The 20,439-nt window shown below is 41.1% G+C and overlaps 1 protein-coding gene across 2 annotated transcripts in view; it reads right to left on the reverse strand.

The window, feature by feature from the left end:
* Window positions 1–4,098: 4,098 nt before the first annotated feature.
* Window positions 4,099–20,439, reverse strand: part of BOD1L1 (biorientation of chromosomes in cell division 1 like 1) — a 61,111-nt gene continuing 44,770 nt past the window's right edge. The window contains exons 17-27 of one of the 2 annotated variants that reach the window (XM_051830055.2): window positions 19,720–19,799; window positions 18,309–18,390; window positions 17,918–17,991; window positions 16,577–16,652; window positions 16,455–16,486; window positions 15,388–15,433; window positions 12,773–12,822; window positions 12,593–12,677; window positions 12,031–12,184; window positions 9,027–9,167; window positions 4,099–5,494 (exon numbers count right to left, since the gene is read on the reverse strand). In XM_051830055.2, the coding sequence (XP_051686015.1) occupies window positions 5,377–5,494; window positions 9,027–9,167; window positions 12,031–12,184; window positions 12,593–12,677; window positions 12,773–12,822; window positions 15,388–15,433; window positions 16,455–16,486; window positions 16,577–16,652; window positions 17,918–17,991; window positions 18,309–18,390; window positions 19,720–19,799 (938 nt within the window). In that variant the 3' untranslated portion in view covers window positions 4,099–5,376. The remainder of the gene's footprint in view (window positions 5,495–9,026; window positions 9,168–12,030; window positions 12,185–12,592; window positions 12,678–12,772; window positions 12,823–15,387; window positions 15,434–16,454; window positions 16,487–16,576; window positions 16,653–17,917; window positions 17,992–18,308; window positions 18,391–19,719; window positions 19,800–20,439) is intronic. The other variant, XM_051830063.2, reaches the window with a different exon arrangement.

Genomic DNA, 20,439 nt, shown 5'->3' on the forward strand with positions numbered 1-20,439 from the left:
AGATTATGGTGTATGAGTTTACATCTATATCTATTAAGTAAAATATTACACATCAAACTATTTTTTTTTTGACAGGCAGAGTGGACAGTGAGAGAGAGACAGAGAGAAAGGTCTTCCTTTGCCGTTGGTTCACCCTCCAATGGCCGCCGCGGCTGGCATGCTGCGGCCGGCGCACCGCGCTGATCCGATGGCAGGAGCCAGGTACTTATCCTGGTCTCCCATGGGGTGCAGGGCCCAAGGACTTGGGCCATCCTCCACTGCACTACCTGGCCACAGCAGAGAGCTGGCCTGGAAGAGGGGCAACGGGGACAGAATCTGGCGCCCCGACCGGGACTAGAACCCAGTGAGCTGGCGCTGCAAGGCGGAGGATTAGCTTAGTGAGCCGTGGCGCCAGCCTACACATCAAACTATTAACAGTGGTAACAGCTGACTTTGGGAATTACAAGTGATTTTTCCTTCTATACTATTAATTTCTGGTTTTCCAAAAGCAAGACATTATTTGTATAATAAAGTGTTGTTACTTAGAAACATTGAGGTCTTAGAACATTTGCCTAAAGAAGTCAAGTATAATGCTCAGAGAACATTGAGGGAGTGCTGCAGCCCAGTTACACCCACTGGGAGCACCAGCAAGGTCAAGTGGAGGGAACCCTCATGCAAGACTACAGGATCTTGATTCCAGGGCTCGTTCCCCCTTATGCTCAGTGGATACACTCCAAGACCCCCAATGAATGCCCAAGACCTTGTCTAGTACTGTCCTATATATACTGTAATAGTTTTTCATTGCTATATCTGAAGTAGGTTACTTAATAAAAAGATTATTTGGTTCATTGTTCTGAAGTACAAGATCTAGGGGCCTCTTCTGGTGATGGCATCTCATGGGCAGGGTCCTGAAACAGTGCAGGACAGCCCATGCCAAGAGATGGGTCTGTGCCTCTCTTGTAGAACTGCCAAAAATCAATCATGAGGGCTCTACCTTAATGACCTTATCTTGTCCTAATCACCTCCCAAAGTGTCCAGCTCTAAACACCATGGTCGGATTAATTTTCTGCCCTCTTAACACCTTACAGTGGGGTTTAAATTCAGCACACAGAGCCTTGGGGAGATGTTCAAACCATAGCACATATAAGTACCATGACTTTTCTAATACATACAAACTTATACTGAAGTTTAATTTATAAATCAGGCACAGGAGATGGACAATATCCAGTAAAATACAGCAGTTAAAACCGTATGCTGTGATAAAAGCTTATGTGTGCGTCACAGTATTCCAGACACTGTACCATGGCAGTTGACCCAATAACCAAGATGGCTACTAAGTGACTATTAGGACAATTTACACAGCGTGCATACCTTGACAAAGGGATGAATCATGCCCTGGTAGGATAGGGCAGGAACCTTGATATTTCATCATGTTACTCAGAATGGTGTACAATTTAAAACTATTGAATTATTTCTAGAATTTTCCATGTAATAATTTCAGGTCTTGGTTAACCGTGAATAGCTGAAACCATGAGAGTGAGACTGAGGATAAGGGGAGATGACTGGACCTGTGTTTTTAAAATTTATAACTATTCTGAGCTTCAGTTCTCCCAAATATAAGATGGGGGTAGTGGTGGTAGTGGTCTGATACTCCTTAAAGGGCTGTTATGAAACCTGAGTTAAGGGTTTTTGAAGTTCTATGCAACATCAATTTACTTGACTGTAAAATTCTCTCTCTGCTAGAGGGAGGAAGCAGGGATTCTAAAGTTCATAGCCTTGAAAAAATCTGGGTTACATATCCACAGTCCACTCACAATTTTATTTTTCTGTACTTATTTGTTATCTTTTACTTATTTGGAAGAGAGCAAGAGAAAGAGCTAGAGAGCTAGAGAGAGATCTTCCACCTGCTGGTTCACTCCCCAAGTGCCTGCAGCAGCTGGGGATAGGCCACGCCAAAACCAGAAGCCAAGAACTTCATCTGGGTCTCCCATGTGAGTGGCAGGGACTCAGTACTTGAGACATTCGGTGCCTCCCAGGTGCATTAGCAGGAAGCTGCCAGGCCTCGCTCCCAGGAACTCTGATATGGGGTGCCGGCGTCCTAGGTAGTTTAATCTGCTGTGCCACAATGCCCGCCCCTCACAGTCTCTTAATGTCCACAGTGAATCTCCAGGAAGGGCTACACTGTGCAGAAGCATGTCTTGGAGGTAGCTGGGTGCTTTGCATAATGTAGAGCCATATAACGCTCAGGTACTAGCCTCAGAGGCTCCCATCAATGCCCGTAGTCTTCCTTGTCCCTCAGCTTCCAAAATGCTCTTCTCTAGGTTCTACACTCACTTGAAATTCTATTTTATACTTAAAAGGAAGAAAATCAAACAAAACCAAACCCCAAACAACTCCCTTGGTCTGCCAGGAGTTAATCCTTTGCCCTGCTCCTCAGGATGGCAATTCGTCTCCTGCCACCCTGTATTCTGATTTAACATCACTTTCTGTACAGCCCAACTGTTTGCTTCATGTGGCAGTGCCATCTTGAGACTTGGGTTCATATTTGTGTCCCTAGTGTTGTGCATATAGCAAGAGCTCAACAAATACATATTTTCTCAGCATAGCATTTTCAGTGGAGAAAGTTGTTGGCTACAAAACTGTCTTCTTCCTGTGAGAAAGGCACAAACGTCTGTTCTTGATTTAATCACGCTGAGATGGCAAGGCAGTAATTTTGGGAGATATGAGGTGCTCTTGCACAAAAGGTGAACCATAAAAAATTAAACAAAAACTAAAAAAATCTAACTTCTTCAGCATTTCTTCCAGTTAGAACTATCTCCCCAGTTAGGTTTTACCATTTGCAGACATGCTTGGGAGAGTTTTGCTCTGTTATGGCTCTAAGGACAGAAAGCCAGCAATGGACACATTCTGAAGGGTCAATGACCTCCTGCCGTGGGCTTTAGTAAAAAGAACCCTGGCCAGGGAACTGAAAGACGAGAGTTCTGTCTCACTGCTGCCATTCACTCCCCATGAAACCTTTGTTGGAAGACTGTGGCCATTGCTATTGGGGTGGTTATAGCAAGCCTTAGTGGGTTCTACTGTTGAAGAGGTGAAGTGGAACAACCTTGAAGAGGAAGGACTGCTGTGGATTACCACCTCGAGTGTTGAGCAATCTGCCATCTTTTGTGAGCCACGGGGCCCTCAGTCACAGGTTGTTTTGCTACTCTGCGTAAGTCTTGCTTGATCATCCCAGCCGTACGTCAGCTCTGTGATGGGAAAAGCTCACAGACTATGGTTCAGACTGTTCCTGGAGAAGTGGTGAGGTGGCGCTGGTGGCAATTAACCTGAGATCGGGGAATGTCAAATTTGGAAAAGATATACAAGTGGTTCTCAGGGGGCCTTTTGGGGGAAAATACTGGTTTTGGAGCTGGACATTTTCCCTCGAGTTGGAGACTGTCCTGGGTATTGTAGGATGCTTCACACCCGTAACTTCCTTCTACTAGATGCCTAGTCGCATCTGATCATGGTGCTGATCAAGAACTGCTCCATGTCTCTACCGCCCCCTACGGATGGCATCCTCTCTACTTGGCTTCCCAAATCACTGGAAACTACCAAGTGGTCTACTTGACATCCCCACCAGAAAATTTTTTACAGCTCCACTGTTTAAATCCCATTCTTACTAAGACTTAGGCAGCATTTCCTAACAGTCTGATGGTCCTTACAAGGCCATGGCCAGAGCAGGCCTTGCTCAACTTCATTGCGTCACTGGTCTTACCCTGAAAATGCATTTCCAGATATGCGCTTCTGGTGAACCAACCTCCAACAAACCTATGGGAAGATCACTATCAAGGAGTCAGGAGCCTTGGAATCGTTCCTGGCTTCTAGCCTTGGCTGACTTTTAAGACAAATCACATATAAATAATAAGACAAATATAAATAATTAAAACTAAGAAACTCTCATGTTCCTGGTCTCTAAGATCCCTTCTGGATCTAAAATCCAATTCTACCAAGAGAGAGGCCATTGCTGACTCATATTGGAATGTGAAAATGAAACAATATATTTAATATCAGTTACTTAGAAGAAATGGTTGCATGGGAAGAAATTTTAAAATACAGAAAAAAAAATTCTTACAACTTAAGTTTTGGGAAACATTTTATAATTTTATATATAAAAATCTCATTAAGAAACCATGTAAAATGACAGAAATAGCCACCTTACATTAAGAGTCAAAAAAAAAAAAAAAACCCCACACACACATTGAATGTAAATTTTAATTATAAAACAAGATTATGAACAAAACATTTTAAAGTAATCTCAATTATTTGGCAACTTATCACATCATTGCAAGAGACAAATTCGACTGTAAGAAAAGTTGAATTTTATGAAAAACTTAAGTTGGACAGTTTGCTCATATGGGAGTTAAAATATGTTTAAAAAAGAACTTGGCAATAAAGCCAGTTTCTATCCTGAAATAATTGTGTATAAAACAACATAAAATCCTGAAGCTGGATAGACAGGAGCGACCGAATCTTCAATGCATTTCTCTTCACTGAAACAGGCAGTATGGAAATATGGAGAAAGGCGTAGTAATAGCACAGAGGAGAGGAAGGGATGCCAGTACAGGATTCTGTTGCAGGTGACATGGTGTCATGTTGCCTGAATCAGAGCCCCTATGTCAATGGGACTGGTGGTGAAGTCACAGATGCAAGTATAATCTAAAAACAAGTTACATTCTTAAAAAACAGAGTCACAACTGTGAACGCAAAAGCAACAGAGACCCTTTCTTAAGCTAACCTACTTTACTTGAATACATGCGAGAGTTTCTATATTTCCTGCCAGGTCATATTTAGATAGTTACAGGGCAGGCAGAATCCTAAAAAATTTTCAACTAATGACTGCATAGCATTTAAAACCCCTCTTTATTAAAAAAAATAATAAAATAAAATAAACAGATATATAGTAAAGTTCACAGATAAGTTTTCTCTGTAAAATAAATAAAGTGTTCATTGATTAGCATCATACATAGAGTAAAATACAACCTATTTTTACATGTTTATATACTATACACAGATTACCAGTAGGCAGCCTGGTGTCCCATGGGCTGGAAGGGTTTGCATTAGTGATGCGTCACATTGGGAAATCCCAATTTCAAATGTTAAAATATACAACTACTTTGTTTTGAGTTCAGATACAAAGTAAACTTATTTTCCTTTATCTGAAATAAATGTACATAATCTTCTATGAACAGTAGTTTATAAAGCTGTTTAAAACATAACAAGAAAAAGCTCGCACCTAGGAACTTACAGCACATGCATATACTTTTTCAGGTTGACAAAATAAAAGCCTATGGCCACTGAGGCTCATCTCTTTTCTCTCGATTCTGTTTCCTGACAAACCAGGGGCACTGGTGGCCGGGATTATCGCTTTGCCTTTTTCACAGGGGCTTCCTCCACTCTCTGCTGGCCTCTTGTTCGGGCCCCAGGAGGGCTGACTTCTCTCTTGCGTTTCGTAGAAGGAGAGAGCTGTGTCTTTGATCTGCATTAACGAAAATCAAGACAATGGTAAGAGTTAAAAGCAGCTGTTTCAAATAATTTGGGAGTTCCTTAAACCATGGACGAGTTTTGAACCCAACAGCCTAGAGAAAACCCCAGAAACATTTATACAGGAAAAGGAGCTCGAGCCGCCAACTGGTTATCTTCTGACAATCTCATAAATGAACACAGAGTTCAGGAGGAGGAGTTTGGAAGCTTGTGCTCCGGTTTCAGCTCTTCCACCTCTAAGTGTGTACCTTGGTCAAGTCAACTTCCTTTTTGGGTTTCTAACTCGTCTATCTATAAAATTAAATCAACTGCTAATCCTACCAAAACTGTCCAAAGTTGACTGCTAGTCCTACCACACTGTCCAAAGTTAAAACACCAAGAACACAGAATTGAAACCTAGTGCAAAATAATGTTTTGTGGTGCAATATTATAGAAAATAACTGGCAATGTTGGAAAAGGCATCAGAATTTTAGGAGAACATTCTAACCAAACTTCCTGTCACCAGCCTATCCCTGTTTTCAAACTCCGACCGATCATGCTATTGTTCTAGAGACAGAAGTACCTCCCAGCTGGTGCTTTGGGATAAAGCCACCTGGAGCATGGTACGCAGAGTTCTTTATAATGGGCCCTCTGCTTTTGCACCATTCTTGATTATAGGCCTGCCAAAGTATTTTCTTTTCTTTCTTTCTTTCTTTTATATTTATTTATTTATTTGCAAGGCAGAGACAGCAAAAGAGATCTTCCATTCACTGGTTCACTCCCCAAATGGCTGCAATGGCCGGAGCTGGACTGATGTGAAGCCAGGAGCCAGGAGCCTCTTCCAGGTCTCCCATGTGGGTGTAGGAGCTCAAGGACTCAGCCATCCTCTACTGCTTTCCCAGGCACATTAGCAGGGAGCTGGATGGGAAGTGGAGCAGCCAGGACTTGAACCGGCACCCATATGGGATGCCGGCACTGCAAGTGGCAGCTTTCTCCACTATGCCACAGTGCTGGCCCCCAAAGTAATTTCATTCTCAAACATATGATGTCTTTTTACTTGTTTGTGCTTTAAAATGTGATTTTTTTTGTGCTTTGACATCACCAGGCATCTGATCAACTTCCTTAATAAACTCTCCTCAGAAACTGCATTGCACTTTCAATTTTCATCATGTACTTTACCCATGTGTCTTTTCAAACTCCAGGTTACTGTCTTTTATTTCAATTAACTTATTTTAAAATATTTATTTATTTATTTGAAAGCCAGAGTTACAGAGAGAGGGAAGGACAGAGAGAGAGAGAGAGAGAGAGAGAGAGAGAGATTGTCCATCTACTGCTTCACTTTCTGAATGGCTGCAATGGCTAGGGCTGGGCCAGGCTGAAGCCAGAAGCCTGGAACATCATCCTGGTCTCCCAAATGGGTGGCATGGACCCAAGCACTTGGGCCATCTTCTGCTGCCTTCCCAGGTGCATTAGCAGGGAGGTATATCAGAAGTGGAGCAGCTAGGACTTGAACTGGCACTCATGTGGGATGCTGGCATTGTAGGCAGTAGCTTAACCTACCGCACCAACACAGGCCCCTACAGTTAGTATTTTAAAACAACATATTAATAGAACACAAGGGTTCACCATGCTAATGTACACCCTGGGTGGAAGCAGCAGTAATAGCTCAAGTAAACTGGTTCCTGCCATCCATGTGTGAGACCTGGGCCCCCTCTCACAACCCCTACAATCCTCCCTCAGCCCCACGCCCCTCTGGCTAGCTCCTGGCTTTAGCCTTGGCCCAGCCTAGTTCAAAGCTATCACAGGCATTTTGGGAGGAACCTAAATATGGGAGCTAGTTTGCTCTCTCTCTTTCTTTATTCCCAAAATAAACAACAATTTTAAAAAAAGAGAAAAAGAAAATACCACTTAGCAACATTTTAAATTTGACTCGTGACAATTTTGTTTCAGTTACAATAACAAGAATGTGACAAGTTATATCATAAGATATATTCTTATTGTGGGTTACTGTTAAAAAATTTGAAGGTCTGATACACACATTTCTTCCTCACTAGACAAGAGTTTCTTCAGGGCAGTTGCTTAGATTTACTTATTTTTTCAACTCCAGTGCTCAGAGCAATGCCTAACACATGGTAAGCAAGCAGTTAATGTTATATCAATTGAATGAAGACCTGGAAAATGAGAACTGTAGGAGAAAGAGAAATGGTACTTTAATGACATGAAGACATCTTTTGCCTATTGTTTCTTTGATAAAAAAAAAAAAGTAAGTAAACTCAGATGTGTTGAATACTGTTGCAGATAATGTGGTTTTGGCACACTGTTATCCATGTTTGTGTTGAGAATGGCCAAAAAGCAGTGTTAGTTAATAACCTGTTTCAGGGGATACCTACACTGTGGGGCTGTGTGCATCAGAAGCCATATGGCAGAGCACAGCAGCTCTGAGTTGGCCTGCTTCTTCCTGTGGAGGAAGCGTGGTAGATCCCAGCCCTTTCTTTCCTCCTGGACGTCTGTTAGATAAGCAGACTCTCAGACACACCCCAGACCTACAGATTCAAAATCTGCATTTTCCTAAGAGCCTTAGATGACTCTTCTGCATGTTCAGTTTTGAGCGGTCTGCATCCAGACCTTCCTGAAATCCTTCCTCTCACCCATAAACAACACATACTACATTTCACCTAATAAAGATTAAATCAGAGAGTCTACAGTGCCTAGTACTTTGGCTTGCTTTCCTTTCTCTGACACGGAGATGACAGTGTATTTCAAGTATGCTGTGAAGATCAGAGTGGGGTAAGAGATTTCAGAACAGTTGCTGTATACAGTGAAGAGTCTTTTATTTTTGAATGCTATTGTGTATAGAGAGAAAGACCAGTTTCTGATCTTAAGGGAGAATCTTCTAGCTCACAGAGGAAAACAGAACCAATATACCTAAACCAACAGCATATGCCATTCTCAGCTGCTCAGAACTGACCAGAAGTGCAATAGGAAGGAGAGATGAGAATGGGCAGAAGCAGGTGGGGCAGCATCCTAAAGAAGGTGGATACTAAGAGGGTAGGTCCATGGGGACGGCATGACCCACTAGCACAGCAAAGGCAAGGTAGGACTCAGCACACCCAGGGAGCAGTGGAAGGTGCAAGCTGGCAGAGGTGGTGTCTGACTCAGGGTGCTTTCCTTTACCTGATTCTCTCTCCAATGCTGTGGCTACACCAAAAAGATTCTTGGTATTATACGCTTTACCATGTTGCCCTGACCTGACCGAGCATTCAGACCTGTGACTGCTCAGGAAGAAACAGGCCTTCCTTTAGTCCTGGTGGACAAGAGTTGGCAGATGAGGCTTGCAGATGTTCAAGGACAAGCCTGTGTCACTGGGCCATGTGGGAAGGCCACTGAGTCACCTTTTGCAATCCTTCTTATTCCTCTTGGAAAACAGTGATCCCCAAAGACAGTTACTTGGTGACAGAAAAATCTTAAAGGAAATGAGGAAGAAAGCATTACCGTACCAAAGAGTCTCAGGGGGTTAAACATGACTTGAGGTGTAAATAGGGACTTACCTTCCTAATGGGGGAGATTTACTAACTTTTTCGCTGGTAGATAACTTCTCTTTTGCTAATTTTTGGCGATTTCTAGGAGAAACTGTTTCTGGGTTGCCAAGTTTGGATCCTGCACGTGGCGATGGCTCACTATGATGCTTTCTGAAACAGATTATAGAGACACTGGGCAATGGTAGCACTGAAGACTCCAGTCCCTGAGGTTCCTCCAGGGCAAGTCAGAGCATGGGGACTAAGCAGGAAACTGACCTTAGCTAATAAACAGATATTTATGTCATCCACAACTAACTTTGCTCATATAATTTTACCTGTTTTTACTGTGCATATTTTATAATGACTGAGAAAAAGAGGAAATATATTACCTAATGAAACAAAGATCCCAAAAGAGCTCATCTGAGTCGAATAAAGGGCTGAGATCAACGAAAATATAATTCAAAAAGCTGAATGTTAAGATCCTAGTAGTTACAAGAAAACAGATAAGAGAAGTAAAAATTCTAAGAAAAAAGACTTGTTCAGCTAGGGTTTGGTTCAATCAGAGGCCACATAGTGATTCGAATGCATATTAGAGAAGAGTATCCAGAAAATAAAGTGAGACAGTCCTCTTCTGAATTCATCAGACCACACCTGATGTGGAACTCTGCTTCTGAAGGAGGATAAACTGAGGAGAACAAACAAGGGTGATGAGGGGCCTCAGAAGAAGAAAGGAAGCCCTGGAAGCTGCCCTCTAATATTTAAAGGAAAATTATATAGAAGGCCCCAGGAGTAGAACTAGAAGCAAGAGAGGAAGCTAGAGGGGGACTAGCTGTTTCCAAACAAAGGAGACTGCAAGGAGGTGGCTCTCCCTGCTCCTAAGGTACATGCAAGAGCATATATAGTGGTTCAGGTGCTGATGGGCCTATAGTACTAGATGACCACCACCACTGAGTATTCATCCAACTCTGAGAATGTGCCATTATGAAGATACCAGTACACTGGATCCATTCAACTAATGTCAAGGAATCTAAGCAAAAGAGTAAAGGATTCATTTCTAAATCCAAAGTTCCTAAAGTACATTAAGAAAGAGCATTGATAATCCAGGTGACTAGAACTATGTGAGTCAAACAGGACTTATTTTTAAAGAATTTTAAAAGGCAAATCTGGTGTCTATTTATTTATTTGAAAAGGAGAGACAGACAGACAGAATATATGTTTGCTGTTTGCTTTATTTTCCAAACGGCTGCAACAGCTGGGATGGGGTCAAGTCAAAGCCAGGAGCTAGGAACTCCATCTGGGTCTCCCATTTTGGTGGCAGGAATTCATGTACTTGAGCCATAACCTGCTGCTTCCCAGGCACATTAACAGGGAGCTGGATTGGAAGTAGAATAGCTGGAATTCCAACAGCACTCTGATATGGAATATTGGGTATCCCAAATGGTGGCCTAAAGAATCACACCACAATGCCTGACCTGTGACAACTATTTTTTTGATACTGGAAGACAGCTAGAGGAATCCACGCTGAGTCCTACTATAATGGGTGATCTTTCCAAGACTGTGCTAAGAAGGAGGTTATGGTACTAGTGGGACTTGCTGACCCTGGGTGAGAGGTGTTGACCTCTGGAACCCTATCCTCTCCAGTCAGCAGGAATCCTCATTCTGTGACTTTTCCTTATCTGAGTTGCACCAACAAAAATACATGAGACTACTTTACCTTTAGCTATGTGAGCTCCTTGAGTCTTTTGGCTCTAAAATCTGATTCTTTGAGAAATCAAACCATGGCACAAACAGCTAACAATGTGTAAATTTGGAGGAATTAGAAACAGGATGATTTTAAGTCTTTTTTTTTTTTTTTTGTAAAAGCAAGACAGCATTACTGTTACCTTATTATGGTGACAGGTGTTAGTAACTGCTGTCCTTGAAATAAATGTTCCAGAACTTTTTGACTAATTTCTGATAATGAAATAGATGCCACCAAGATTAATAGTTTGTGAATCACCATAAAAATTTCTTGTTTTGGAAAACATTATTAGCCATTAGAATGAGACTACACAGTCAAGTCAAAATTAGAGCGCTGGTTGATGGGAGCAGGTGTAACGATGACATGGGCTTGTGGCAGAGGACGAGGGGAGTATCATAGGCAAATAATGCTTGTTCACAAAGTTAAACAGGTTTGTTTCTGTTAGAACTTTTCAAGGCATTCTCAAACTCATTTGACCATGGCACTCTTTTTACTTCCCAGAGGCTTCTGGCTATCCTAGGGTTTGAGAGAACACATTTGGGAAACATGAAATTATTTACGTAAGTCAAAAGTGATGAAGGCAGGCAATTTCTGAATTATCAACCTGTTATATGGCACTGGTGAAAAGGTGTGATGACAATGATGTATGTGCCTGACTCCCACTTACAAGTGATAAGCAAGCTGCATGTAAGGACTGGACTTTATATTTCACTACTGTCCCTCATGGTGCTCAGCATAATGTCTGAGATACAGCAGACACACAAAATATTTGTGGTAGTAGGCATTTAGCCTAGCAGTTAAGGCACCTGTGTCCCATACTGGAGTTCTTGGGTTTGATTCTTGGTTCCAGCTCTTGACTCCAGTTACTGAATCCTTTATACTCACCTGGGAGACCTGGATTGTGTTTCCAGCTCCTGGCTCTGGCCTCAGCCCAGCCCAGCTCTGACCATTGCAGGCCTTTGGGGAAGTGAACCAGTGGATGGGAGCTTGCTAGCTCTCTAATACATTTTTTAAAAGTTTTGTAAAAAAAAATTGAATGGATTCCACTAAACATGCACTTAAAGCCTGGCAAAGACTTTGAAGTGATCCCCAAAATGGTTTGGGGCAAAGAAAATGGATTCTCCAGGAAGAACCAAAAGGGCAGAGGGCCAATAGCAAGCACCCTCTGCTGAAGATAAAATGAAACAGCTTCCACTGTGGCATGAGTGACTCAGAAAATCCCATGAAACCTGATGCTGTTCTCTGACAGAGAAGCCAGTGAGGGTCCTGGGCAGTGCTCTGTGCCCCGGTTACCTCTGAGCCTCAGATCTGGTGGTGGATCTCGTGGTGGCTCCCGAGGGCTCTTCCTCTTCTTCTTCTTCCTCTTCCTCATCAGAGTCCTGGTCCTTTTTGTCCTCGGTTCCTTCAGAAGCTGATTTCTGGCGTTTTCTTTCTGGCTCTGAGGATTCTGTTCAAACAGAAAGGTTACACCTGGACTGTACAAGCCCAAAAGATGCTTCCAAAAGAGAGAGTCACAAAGTTTAGAATTTGGGATATTAGGGACTTGGAGGCAGAAGAAGTGGTTTTCCACTTCCTTTTTGCTTCAGCACTTGCAATTCACAACTGTTTAACTTAATCTCAAACACATTTGGGATAGTTTACTTATGTAGTTCACAGCCAGCATTCATGAAAAATTCACATGTACTCAGAAAAGCATCTGGGATGTACCATTTCTGACATGGGATTAGAGCTATTTCACACATATTTATGTAATATTAATACTAGCTGCAACCCACTGGATTTTTCCTCATCCAAAGAAAAACTCTTACAAAGGTGAAATAATAATACTGTAATTAAGAATATGCTAGAAGAATACCAGCATCATCCGACAGAGTGAGTGAACGTTTGGGCTTTCTTCCTCTCCGACGAACACTTGCTACTGTTTTCTCTTCCCCATCATCCTAAAAGAAATAAAAATGAAGTTAAAATGGTGGTCCGTGTAGCAGTTATTAAGTTCATTTCTGAAGAATTTATCTTGATAAGGAAATTAACTTACAATGCTTATACTTCTTTCCTGCAGGTTAGCTGTTTCTTTATTGGACTCATCTTTAAGAAAAGAGAAGCCTGAATTAATACTTTATTACTACAAAAATCAAATTTTAACAGTGACTCTGGCTTCTTATCTGTCAAAGTACCAGTCCTAAGTAATGCACTGTTATATAATTTATCATTATTTTATATCAGTCAAGCAAAGAGAATCAAACACCTAATAGAGAACACACCAGAATGGAGAGCAAGTAACTGAGGTTTTTGTTTCATTTTTGCAACAATTAAGCTATGTGATTGGGGCAAAGTGTTTGAAGTGTGTGAGACGCACTGTTTACCAACAAGACAAGGGGTTGGGTTCGACCACCTGTATGGTCTATTCACTCAGATGTTCTGAACCAAAGAGAAGAGTAAGAAAAGGGCATGTGGGGAGCCCCTGTGACACAGCAGGGAACCGCAGGTCAAGATGATACTTCTTTTGAATCTCAACATAGTTCTTTAGTATTACAATCTCAGTTTATATTTGGAAAAATCAGGCTGAGCACTCATTTATGGAATTTTTTCAGAATCACATAGCTAACACGTGAAGTGACAGTTGGCATTCTTTTGACTCCAAATACTTACATCATTATTAACTAAAAAATAAATATTACAAACCTGTGTAAATTTGTTATTACATGCTTGCTTTCTGTAGATGTTGTAATTTGCAGAGAATGTGTCTTGGTAAGAGAAGGGAAGGCTAGTGAAATGTACTATTTGAAGCTAAAATTATGCTTGTTATTCACTCAAAAACTCAAAAGTAGTTCTTACTAGTGATGAATAGTGTAGTAGCTGTCCTTTTCTGTGTGTTCAAATAGTAATGGAGATGGAAAGGACAAGGAAGTCTGTCTTAATCTGGGCAACGTTACCCAGTGTAGAAAAACACTGTCAAACAACCCCAAAACAATCATACAGCTTAAGGTGGAGTTGCCAAAGTGTATTTAAGTTAGAAGATTTCTTGTTGCCTGGATTTAAAACATTATAAAATTATACATAAAACTGGCTAAAAATAAAACACAAGCAGTATCTCTCCCCTTTCTAAAAATAAGCCTTAATTTACCAAGAGAAAAAAAAATTGAAGTATGATAATGAGATCACAGATAAATGTGGGGAAAAATTTTATACTACATATTTGCTTTATCTTGTTGATTATAATATTTATTTTCCAAACATGATCATGCTACTTCACAGAAAATAGTTGTTACACTCATCTTTTCTTTTTATATGTTATTATTGTTGTTTATTTTTCCTTTTAAAAAAGTGTTTATTTCTATGTACTTGAAAGGCAGAGCAACAGAAGAGAGAGAAATACATATCTTCCATCTGCTGGTTTACTCTCCAAATGGCCACACCAGCCACGACTGGGCCAGGCCAAAGACAGGAGACAGGAACTATATCCAGGTCTCTGGGGTGGGCAGCAGGGACCTAAGCACATGAGCCATCATCTGCTTCCTCCTATGATGTATTAGCAGGAAGCTAGACTGTTAAGTGGAGGGAGGAACCAGGACTCAAACTAGCACTCTGATATGGGATGCAGCCGTCCCAAGCAGCAGTTTAACCTGCTGTGGAACAACACTTTCCCTGACTTTTTTATATTTATTATTTATTTATCTGAGAGGCAGAAAGAAAGAGGGTGAGAAAGAGAGGGAGAGAGAGAACAAGTGCATGAGCTTTCCTCTCATCTGCTGGTTTCATCCAAACACCTGCAATAGCCCTGGGCAGGACTGAAGCTGGGAGCCAGATCTCAATCCAGGTCTCCCACAGGGGGTGACAGAAACCCAATCACCTGGAGCATCATTGCTGCCTTGAGATCTACATCAGCAAGGAAGCTGGATGAAGGGGTTGGAACTGGGAATTGAATCCAAGGCACTCTGTGTGGGCATCTTAATGCCTAGGCCAAATCCTTGCCCAAGACATTCATCTCTTCTGTTTAGGTAAACCTATTAAAAGCCCACCAATGGCTATTCTTGCTTTCACGTAAAAAATTCCAAATCGTGAAGTTTAAACACATTTTAAAAACTTGGGACAATGTATGTAATAGTAACAAATAATATGGAATGCGTCCATCATTCTACCACCCACAACTGATCATTATCAACACTTTGGAGTACTTTTTCCTCCTTGGAATGATAACAAAAAACAATCCAAAACAATTTCACCTCCTGAGTCCTGGGCTGTGTAAACTGTGCAGGCTGCTTTCAAAGTTACTGTTCCTCTGAGAACAGCAGGCTTTTGAGCTAAATTTGTACCTTCTTGATAACAGTGTCTAATCTTTAGGCTGGTCTGTTTCTTCCCTAAACACATCCAGCACATTATGGTTTGGATCCTGCGGTGCAAGTTATTTCCTTGCACACCTTCATATTTTGCGTCTCAGACTTCAGCCAAGAATGACTCAGGTCACAGAAGGAGCGAAGTGGTATCAGGTCTCCTTTGGCTGTAAGGACAGCTGTTTTTACCGAGGCGGCCATCCGTTTTAATGAGAAAATTAAAGTCTAAAATCCTTCTCCCAAGCCAGTTTCCTATGTCTTCCTTAAATCACACTTAGAGGAATGCTGTGGATCTCAATGCCCAGGACTCAATGCATACCTGTTGGCATTACTTTCAGTTTGCTGCTAGGTGGAGATTGTTCTACCTAAGTTTAAACAAACAAAAAATGGAAGTCAGCAGTTCATCACCATCATGTAGAAAGGCAGTCAGTAACATAAGAAGGTTGAGACCGCTATTTATGATGTAAGCAGAATGTCTGGGACCTGCTTCCTTCAGTCACTTATGTAAGCCGAGTGAGTGTGAATGCTGATGTCTCTGAACACAGGCTCTTCCCAGCAAGCCTCTTCCCACCCTGCTGTGATGCTGGAGGCAGAGCACTGCAGGCAACGCAGCGTGGCCACTGCTGTTAACATTCCCCACTGTGGCTGACCATTTTACAGGCCAGTACATGCATTCATATGTGGTTCTCTGGTATTGTTGTCTTATAATAAATCTATGAGCAAGTACTGTATCTGTGTCATGCCACTTTAGATCCAAGGAAACTGAGTCTCCAGAGGCTGAAGAGGTACACCCCAAGTGATACATCCGGGAGTAGGTGGCAAAGCTGTCTTGAATCCCACATGGTTTTGTCAGGTCAGTGGACATGTCTGTCCTCATTACAATGCTGTTACTGAAATGTGTGCCACAAAATCCTGACACCATGATCTCACTGGGCAGATACTTAAGAATCAAAGCAAAAGAATGCTCAAAAAGAAAAAAAAAAGTATCACTGAGGCATTTCTTGCACTAAAATAAGGGTATATTTTAGTATAAAAGGAACTTTACATAAGGCAGTAAAACATCTCAGAGGTCTTCACAAACAAGCTACCATCCTAAAATCACGTAAGCCACAGAAAGTTTCTATATTTTAACCCAGCATCACCATAAGAAGGTGGGCCCCCAGACAATTTTTTATATAATCAATCTCATAAGTAAGGATGGAATGAGACTAAAGAACTAATATAATTCTGTTTACTACTAATAAAACATTTTAATAGTTACTCAGTGTTTTATTTAATCAAGTCTCTTCTAATGCTTAAGTGGTTCAAAATACCATATATTACAGTATCCCCTTTCCAGGTCAAGAGCAAATATTTGAAGGCTGTTCATTTTTTACAATTACTTACAGTAACTATGCCAGCATCTGTTTTGGTGTCATCTAAAAAAAAAAAAAAAAAAGAAAAATCTCTCTTAGAAAATCAGTAGGAAAATTTCTTGTGTGTAAACTGGAAACACACCAAATACTTACTTATTTTGAATGCTGTTTCTACAGGGTATTTACGAGGTCTTCCTCTCTTTCTTTTAATAATTATTGGCTGATCTTCCTAGGGAAGAAATTAAAAAGAAAATCAGCGATAAAACCAGTAATTTTAATCTCCATTATACAAATAGTTTGTTTTCTCAAAATGAGATTTAGAATTCCCTAAGAGGCTCAAATTCCAGCTTTGTCACTTAGAAAATAGACTGGGTATAGCATTTTATGTTTTTCTCTCACCAGAGAAATCCTGCTTTATAAATTCAGGAAGTTGAAAGCAGGATGAAACAATGAGGTGCTGGAAGCACTCAATGAGTGGTACCTTTTACTTCTGCAGGAAATACGCATGTTTATTTCAGTTGGGATTAGTCTAACTTACATGTGACCAAAGGTTACTCCTTATTAAAAAAAAAAAAGGAGTCCACAGAATTTCTATTAAACAACTGGTAAACTCAGCATGGTTATCCAGAAGATCTGGCCAATATATATACTGTGACCCTTGAATGACAAAACTCTGTTGGTCTAGTGATTCTCTGCCCCATGGGCACCCTGCAAATGTGAGCAGGCCTGGACAGGTAAGGCTGGGTGAGGCTGTGTGTTCCTGCAGCCTCCCAGGAAGCTGTGCCCTTGCCTCATGAAACGGGACCTCTTGGGTCCTTGCTCCTGTTGCTACTTCCATTTCTTCCTGGCTGAGGCAGCCTTCTGTCCACTGCTCGGTCTTGGTGACTGGGCTGGCAGTGCTAAGCTGCAGGCCAGAACCTGACTGTGCCACTGATGTAGAGCACCGGGCTGAGCCTGTCTGGCCATGACAAAAGTAGGTCTCACAGAAATGTTTTGATGAAACCAAAATGAAGAGAACAAAATTAATCAAAATGACACTGATAAAATGCTCTGTATGAAATGGTGTCCCACTGCACTGAATAAAGAAAGAGCTCCTCTAAGAGGTAACAGAACTGAACATTTAATTTAGTTTTCTTTCTTTCTTTCTTTTTTTTTTACAGGCAGAGTGGACAGTGAGAGAGAGAGACAGAGAAAAAGGTCTTCCTTTGCCATTGGTTCACCCTCCAATGGCTGCCGCGGCCGGCGCACCACGCTGGAGCCAGGTGCTTCTCCTGGTCTCCCATGGGGTGCAGGGCCCAAGCACCTGGGCCATCCTCCACTGCACTCCCGGGCCACAGCAGAGAGCTGGCCTGGAAGAGGGGCAACCGAGACAGAATCCGGAGCCCCAACCGGGACTAGAACTCGGTGTGCCAGCACCGCAAGGCGGAGGATTAGCCTAGTGAGGCGCGGCGCCGGCTTAGTTTTATTTCTTAAAGAACTGTGGACAGTGCTTACCTCCTGAGATTTACTGTTATCCTCTTCATGCTGCTCTGTTTTTTCCCCAGTAGCTTCACTGCTACTATATTCATCTGCAGAGAAGACAGAGCTCAGAGCACTGCAGCTGACCACGGCAGCCTTACTCAAGGGACTGCACAGTCATGGCCACACATGCACACACACTCCATTTGCCTGCCTCCACCATCCAGGTTAATAAACCTGAATTTGGTTGGATGAGAAGCAGCATAGTTTGGGTAGAGTATGATCCATCTATTAAAAATGATTCTCAGGCCCTATTAGCTGGAAGCACAAGGTACAGGGAGAGGTGTGCCAGTTGGTGAAGCATGGTGAGAGGTACCACTGCCATGAGGATGGAGTCCCAATTTTTCTGGGCAGATGACTCACTCACCCTTTTCTTCCACAGGCCTTGAAGCCATGCTGTTTGTCTCAGAACTTGTCTTAGGGAATTCTAAATCTCCAGAGTTTTCTTCCTACAGAGAAATTGAACAAGACAAGAAGTTTCTTTTTCACATTAATCCTGCCTCCACTTATCTTAATCTTCTATTTCAAAAACAATTTATAGCTGTCTTTTAGAATAGTGTGTTGGAAAATGTTTTTAAAAAATAACCTCTGTTGCTGCTAACCAAGTTAGCAGACTCTGCCAATTCATTTAATAGAGCATCTGTAAAATCTACTGGATCCTAAAATGCTGAAAGCAATCAAACAAGTAAGGAGGTCACTCTCAAGTCCTTTGTTTCTTGGGACTCCCAGATTTCCTTAAGGTACTTTGAAAGTACTACAGGACAAGACTGAGACAGGTGAGTACAGCACATGACTGACATATGATGTCAGAGATGAGCTCGCTATCAGTGAGGGCCAATCTACTCATATTATTACATATTAGAAGAGCTTGAATTTTGATTTTTAGATAAAAGGCATATAGAAAGAATGGTTTGACACCATTTTTTTTCACATTCTATGGCTCATCCAATACCCAGCATGGTATACTAGTTAGAGGATAAAAGTTCAACTCATTCAGGAGAGACAAAGAGCCTTTTCCTGAGCAAACTAGTTGCTTTGACATCATCAACTCTGATACTCATGCTGCATGTGATTTTCATCCTAGAACTTCTTCAAGTGCTAAGTGTGTGTGTGTACATGCTGGGGGAAGCTGAGAGCAGGCTTGATTTCTGGTGCCCCCTCATTTCAGCCATAGCATTTTCACCAGTTTTATAGGTAGGCCTAGAGATTCACTGCCCAAAAGTTTTCAAACAACTAGAAGGATGGCATTCCTGGTTTTGAGCTGATTCTTTCAGAGCCAACATTTCGTCCCCTAAGCAATTTTTAATCAGATCCTGGTGACATGCAAGGAACTCACTTTTTATTCCCTTTTATTTTTCCAATTACTGGATTTTTCTATCTATCTAATTTTGGTCTTTTTTAAAAGCCTTGACATATATAATTTATTTTTCCTCCATATACATTGTAGATAAATGACTTAGCTGCTTTTATAAAATAAAACATGATTTTTACATAGAAATCTGTAATAGGAATGTTAAAAATCACTCTCAAACTACTGTTGCAAAATTTTTATTCTTGGTGTTAATGCTAAATGTGATATTAAATAAAGATTACTAATTTGGTCTTGTACATCTGTTTTTGAGGGGAGACTAAACACCACCTACCTTTTATAATAATATGATTATTATTAGAGATACACCAAGTAAAAGACACAAAAATGAAAAATATATATCACAGTAATTATTCAGTTATTTAAACAGGTTACCTTCAAAATTAAATTAAAATGTAGGAAAAGATACCTTCGTGTGTTGTGGCTCGGTTTCAGAGCACGGCCTCTGTGCTGCTTCTGTTCTGCAATCCGGGACATCTGGATTATCATCTGTGAATCAGTTTATAGAATCACAAAGGGACAAACCGACATGACAAATGAAATATAGAGTTCTATTTTAAGACAGTTTGACTTATTTCTTAGGATTGAGATACAGTGAAGTCAAAGTTATTCTAAATATATCATGTCATGATATATTTATCTGAATGCTGGTTTCTGGTGTTGTCAAAAATCAATCAATAAAGAAAATTCCCCAAGTTCTCACATGACACCAACAAAAGAGCAATTCCATGGAAAGGGCTTAGTGCACAGAGCTCCCAGAGACACTTGACTTCCAATTTCTTGATGAATTACCACCTGAGAAGTATAGCTTAGTAACTGAGACCACGGGTTTTGGAATCAGATTTACTTGGTGGAGATGAAGTCATATGTCTCAGAAACTTAATTTCTTTATTTGTATAATGGTGACAATATCTAACTCAAAGGATTACTGTGAAGGTTAAATAGGAATGTATGTTTAAGTATCATGGATAGTCCCTGGACGTAGTATGAACCCCCAAAATAAATTATTGTAAAATAATCACATGTTCTTAACAAAAATATTTAGCTATTCATTCTTTTTATGTTCTCATTATTTATTGAGTTTCTACTTTATGTCAGGTATTAAAGTATGAAAGTCCCTGCACTGTCC

This window comes from Oryctolagus cuniculus, chromosome 2 (genome assembly GCF_964237555.1).
Source record: "Oryctolagus cuniculus chromosome 2, mOryCun1.1, whole genome shotgun sequence".
In the NCBI taxonomy this organism is placed as follows: domain Eukaryota; kingdom Metazoa; phylum Chordata; class Mammalia; order Lagomorpha; family Leporidae; genus Oryctolagus; species Oryctolagus cuniculus.